Source organism: Bombina bombina, chromosome 1, assembly GCF_027579735.1.
Source record: "Bombina bombina isolate aBomBom1 chromosome 1, aBomBom1.pri, whole genome shotgun sequence".
Lineage (NCBI taxonomy): Eukaryota > Metazoa > Chordata > Amphibia > Anura > Bombinatoridae > Bombina > Bombina bombina.
In genome coordinates, this window is record NC_069499.1 from 1067818079 (window position 1) to 1067824078 (window position 6000).

Below are 6000 nucleotides of genomic sequence, written 5' to 3' on the forward strand. Positions count from 1 at the left end.
TCAGCATACCTGAGTGAGCCGGGATTGAGCGAGAAATCATGCCCTATGTGATTAACAGGCATATTACTATTTTTTTATGAATGAAGTCTAAGACCCCACGCATGCACTAAATTTACAAGCATGCACAAAATCTATCCGGTTTACAAACGCTCATGATTGACAGAGCATGGTGGAACAATTGCGCATGCGTATACCGATGTCTTTGAAGTAAGACTGTTGAACGACAGACTTACTGATTGGATGCTGCTAAATCTTCATGATTGTGTGACCGCGGGGGGCTGGAGGGGACTCGCATCAGAACGACAACTAATATCTGGTATTGAAAATATTTTTTGATACTTTTACTGGAAAAGCACAAAAGGAAAAAGGTGCAAAGAAAGGTTTGCTGCACCTTCAATACAACATGATATAGTGCATAGGAAAAATAGATCAGTGAAATGCATACATACATCACTTACACAAATTACTTTATTAGAATTATATAACAAACACGCACAACACATACATGCTAAATTAAAAATATTTAAGCTCCTAAGTAAAATATAATGTTGCTGCCTGAAAGCATATGCCGCTTATTTATTTATATAATATGCTATCCGCAATAGGGAGTCTGTCTATGCACATAAGTAGCCCGTTTATCAAATCAGCTATCTGAGGCTAAGCTCCTTCTATAGCGGGAGCTATGATTATTTTTATACTGGCTAAGCTTATTTCAGGACAGCGTTATAAGACAAAGGCATAAGCTGGATTAAAAACGAAGAAGCGTAATGTGAAACGCGCGTCAGGGGTGTACATGTCAGGAGCATCGTCTCCTATTGCGAATAGCATATTATACTAATAAATAAGCTGCATATGCTTTCAGGCAGCAACATTATATTTCACTTGGGAGTTTAGTATTTTTAATTTAGCATGTATGTGTTGTGCTTGTTTGTTATACAATTCCAATAAAGTAATTTATGTGAATGATGTATGTATGAATTTCACTGACCTATTTTTCCTATGCACTATATCATGTTGTATTGAAGGTGCAGCAAACCTTTCTTTGCACATTTCTCATTTTGTGCTTTTCAAGGCGTATACATTGTACTTGCTAACCACCTCATAACAAACAGGTCTTTGTATATAATACAGAGTCAGACTATTTAATTACTGTTTGTTATTAGTGATAAAAATAGTGCACAAACCCACACAACCAGTTAAAAGTATTTTTTGATAGTAATGGTTAAAAGAAAATTTAAGTATGTGTTGAATATGACAAAAAGATCATGGTAACAGGATTTGAAAACACAGACTTTACCATCACTTTAAGCAAGCCCTGTGTAGAATGTAGTTGAGTTAGGCTTATGAAGTCTTAAGTATACACTTCAAAATCTCAACAGAAATGGAAAACACAAAGGGATCAAAATAAATAATGTCAATACATTGCAAAGGATAAACATTTTATGGGAATGTAACTTGGATTTTTCAACACCTCTTAAAATTATACATATTATTGCTAAAAATCTGGCTAAACTAATGATATTATTAACATATGTTTTATGTTCTGGTACTCTATAACAAATTACACAGTACATACCCATCCTGGACTTCTGTGGCATTGAGGTAACTGCATTCACATTATTTCATTTTACTAAAAAGAGAAGTACCTGGAAAACACAAACAATAAATGAGTGATTAGTGATGTGTTTATATGTACACTAATTGTATTTTTTTATTATTAGACACTTTATTTTTATAATTGGATACACTTAGATATTTTCTGTTACTTTCCCTGTATACTGTGTGTTTAATCCCGGTGCAGCACTCACTGGTCCCAGAGCAGAAAACAATGCAATCCAATCGCAGTGCTAATTCCACAGTTGTGCAACTAGTTCTGCTGACTGGATCAGCAGCGTTTTCCATGAGTCCCAAGATATATTTTTACTGTGGTGGTTAAACACACAGTAGTTTAGGGTCGATAGAATAAAATGTTATGCTCTAACAGATTAGAGCATGTACTTTTTGACCATAGTGGTCCTTTAATCTCTGAGTGTCTATAAAGTTCTGCTAATTTTTTCTTCTTTGTGTCAGCAGGTGGTACGCCAATCAGAATCGTACAGATAACGCTACAGAGACAGCAGTGCAGAGAGGCCTCACGTGCAAAAAAATGGACTTCCCTACTTTGCTAACCCAACTCAGCAGAGAAAATGAGAATTCGCACTTTGCCTCTTAACTGGCATGTCAAAGGCTAAAAAGGGGCATGAAACCCAGAATTTTTCTTTCGTGATTAAGATAGAACATATGATTTTTAACAACTTTTCAGTTTTCTTCAATTATCAAATTTGCTTAAAGGGACATGAAACCCACATTTTTTCTTTTGTGATTTAGAAAGAGCATGCCATTTTAAACAAGTTTCTAATTTACTTCTATTATCTAATTTGCTTCATTCTCTTGATATCACTTGCTGAAAAGCATATCTAGATATACTCAGTAGCTGCTTATTGGTTGCTGCACATAGAGGCCTCGTGTGATTGGCTCACACATGTGCATTGCTATTTCTTCAACAAAGGATATCTAAAGAATTGAGCAAATTAGATAATAGAAGTAAATTGGAAAGTTGTTTAAAATTGCATGCTTTATTTGAATCATGAAAGTTTAATTTTGACTAGACTGTCCTTTTAAGTTGGTATTCTTTGTTGAAATAAAAGCAGTGTGCTACTGGGAGCTAGCTGAACACAGATGAACCAATGAAAAGAGGAATTTAAGTGCAGCCACCAATCAGAGATAGCGCCCAATAATGCATTGCTACTTCTGAGAACAGAAGTAGATTTGAAAGTTGTTTAAAACCACATGTTCTGTCTGAATCATGAAAAAAAGTTTCATGTCCCTTTAAAGTAAAAGGGACATTGAAGACTAGATTTTTCATTGCATAAATGTTATGTAGATGGTCCAGTTATATAGCCCACCTGGTACAGTTTATATAAAAATGTATAATTTTGCTTATTTTTTTAATAACATTGTGCTGATTTTCAGACTCCTAACCAAGCCCCACAGTGTCAGATGTATACACGCGTTTACAGACTTGTGCTGGCTCCTGATTATGTTATCTGTCTTTTCATATGATGGGAAGGGGGGAGGTGGGGAGTGTCTGCTCTTTTTTTTGTACACAGCCCCTTTCAGTGGGTGTCCCAGACTACCTCATCAACAGAGCTAAACTGGGAGCTTCTAAGTAAGTTTTTAAAAGGTTTTATAATCAGCATCTGTGCATATTCTTCTTTATAGTAGTGTCTGTTACATGCAGTTATATGAAAATTGGTGTACACTGTGCGTTTAAATTTAACAATGCAAATGGATTTTAGGTTTCAATAACCGGGATTTCACAAGTGGGGTGTGGTTAAAGCAATTTATCATGGATCAGAGTATGGAAGGTCTTGTTGTTTCCTTCAGTCCATTTATGTTCCCCTAACTCTTCAATATCAGTGTACTATAATGATTCTTCCCTTTAATGTGCTCCCAGTTATCTATTTATCTGCTGGAGTGTATTAAATTAATAATTAGATTATTTACCTTTGTTTTGTCATTTAAAATTGATGATTTTGTCTGCTGTATTCCTACCTATACTGAAAATATTAGTACTTAAATACTGGTTATAGAAAAGCTATGTACAGTATATTTGAAAAGTTTAGAAGAAATCATGCTCCTATTGGTGGTGGCACAGAGATATACTCAAATGTTTATTTTCAATTGTTATATTAGACAGATGTAAGCTAAGGAAGCCTTGGTGTTCACATTGAGTGATACACTGAGATCTGTCTGTCCTGAAAGCTCAGCCCATTATAAGGGATGTGGGTTCAAAAAGCAAAAACAGCTATTTGACATTCAAAATAAATTTAAATCAGTAATTTATCATACATTTTATACTCTGCATCTGATATAACAAGTAATTAGAAACACAGGGCCACATTTAGCACTGTTACATAGCCATTGTTTAAAAGCAGTTAAAGGGACAGTTCACCCAAAAATTTGCTCCCTTTTAAATTGTTCCCAATGATTCATTTTACCTGCTGGAGTGTTTTAAATTGTTTACAAGTAGCTCCTTTACCCCTATTTTGGCTTTTGAATTAGCTGATTTAGCCTGTGGTATCCCAACCTATACTGAAAGTTTCTATACTGGAGTATATTCTATTGAATAGCCTAAGTAAACACAGCCAGCAGAAGAGATTACACTCTTAGTGGGGGGCATGATAGTTAAGTAATAAAATGATAATGTTCCATTGTTCTCTCTATGTATTGAGCTTTAGTTTTCCAGACAAATATAAGATAAGGAAGCAAGTCTGTGTACACAAAGTGATAACATAATGAGATCTGAAATTAGCTGAAGCTCAACCCATTGTAATAGGCTGTGGTTTAAAAAGCACAAAACCAGCTACTTCATATACACAAATAAACCTTAAAATGCAATTACTCATAAAATTTTATTCTCTGCAGCTGGTATAACAAGTAATTGAAAATACATTTATATAAAAACAATTTTACAGTGTACTGTCCCTTTAAGTGGTTTCTCTACACTATATCCAGACTTATTGTATTTTCTGACTGGTTATCTACACATTCATATATTGTAAAAGGGGATGATAAGGAAATATTATATTATGTTTAGCTAGGTACAACGAGCATTATGTTCTATACACTGAATATAGTGATATGCCTTACCTACCAGACACATAATAGTATGAGTTATATATCTGAGATTAATTCAAAAATGCACATATAATTGGTAGCAGTAAGTAGCAATACAATAGACATATAGACAGAGTTACACAAACACTGTGTATATGTAATATATTGAGATATATATATATATAAAAAACACAAACACTGTGTATATGTAATATATTGAGATATATATATATATATATATATATATATATATATATATATATATATATATATATATATATATATATATATATATAAAAAAAACACAAACACTCTGTGTATGTGTAATATATTGAGATATATATATATAAAACACAAACACTGTGTATGTGTAATATATTGAGATATATATATATATATACACACACACTTTTCTATACATAAATGCACACAGTTTACTCTATTATACTGTACATCTGACTAGTTCAGAAGTAAACAGGAATGCACATGCCTACAATGTAAAAGTTACAACTCACTTTTTGGATCCTCATGCAGACACTGGAAATACCATCCAACAGACCTTCACAAAGCTGCCTATTTAGGGGGAGGGTTTGTTTCTCAGGAAGTTGGGAGGACGTGGCAAATACTTTTCCCCTGTATTCCTGTGTGTTGTTTGAGCAGCTGTAAAACGAAAGCAGACTAGACAGGAATGTATTTAACTCTAACATACTTGACATGTAATTGGGGCATAGCTGCTGAGGGCAGGAAGGGAATGATGGAAGTAACAATGTATTTTTAGTGATCTCTAATTGTTGTGTATTTATATTGTGTAACACTGCTGAACAAGTGGTGTGCATTGTAGGAGAACCTGTTTTAATAACTCTTTTTTTACAATGACTCTTCTGATATGTTTTTTTTTAATTCTTTTTAATAATTAGAAAAAACACTGACAACCGAAGACAATAAGAGATCTAATTGGGGGAGGCAATGTGCAGTTTCCACGCTGCAGAGTTTGTCTTACAAATCCTGCATGGTAGCTAAATAAAACAAAGTAATGCTCTTATGTGTACCCATAATGGCTTGTGCAGCCTCTACCACCTCAACTGAGGAACTATTTTATAAATCTAATATTAGATCTCTCATAGAGCATTATTATATCTTAGCAGCTTTAGTTTATGAGATATGCTGCATAACTATTAACACTTATTTTTGTTAAAGGAATACTAAACTCAACTTTTTTCTTTTATATAATTCAGATAGAGCAGGGGTCGCCAGCCTTTCGGACCTAAGGGATCACTAAACTTACAATTTTGAATCCCATGGACCACTAAAATTAATTTTTTTTAATAGGTACAAACCTCT

At 33.8% G+C, this 6000-nt stretch overlaps 1 protein-coding gene across 1 annotated transcript in view; it reads right to left on the minus strand.

Annotated features, from left to right (window-relative positions):
• Positions 1-5301, minus strand: part of SLC2A10 (solute carrier family 2 member 10) — a 109387-nt gene extending 104086 nt beyond the window's left edge. Inside the window, exons 1-2 of the mRNA XM_053691599.1 lie at positions 5175-5301; positions 1577-1646 (exon numbers count right to left, since the gene is read on the minus strand). Of these exons, the coding sequence (XP_053547574.1) occupies positions 1577-1598 (22 nt within the window). The 5' untranslated portion in view covers positions 1599-1646; positions 5175-5301. The remainder of the gene's footprint in view (positions 1-1576; positions 1647-5174) is intronic.
• Between the last annotated feature and the right edge of the window lie 699 nt (positions 5302-6000).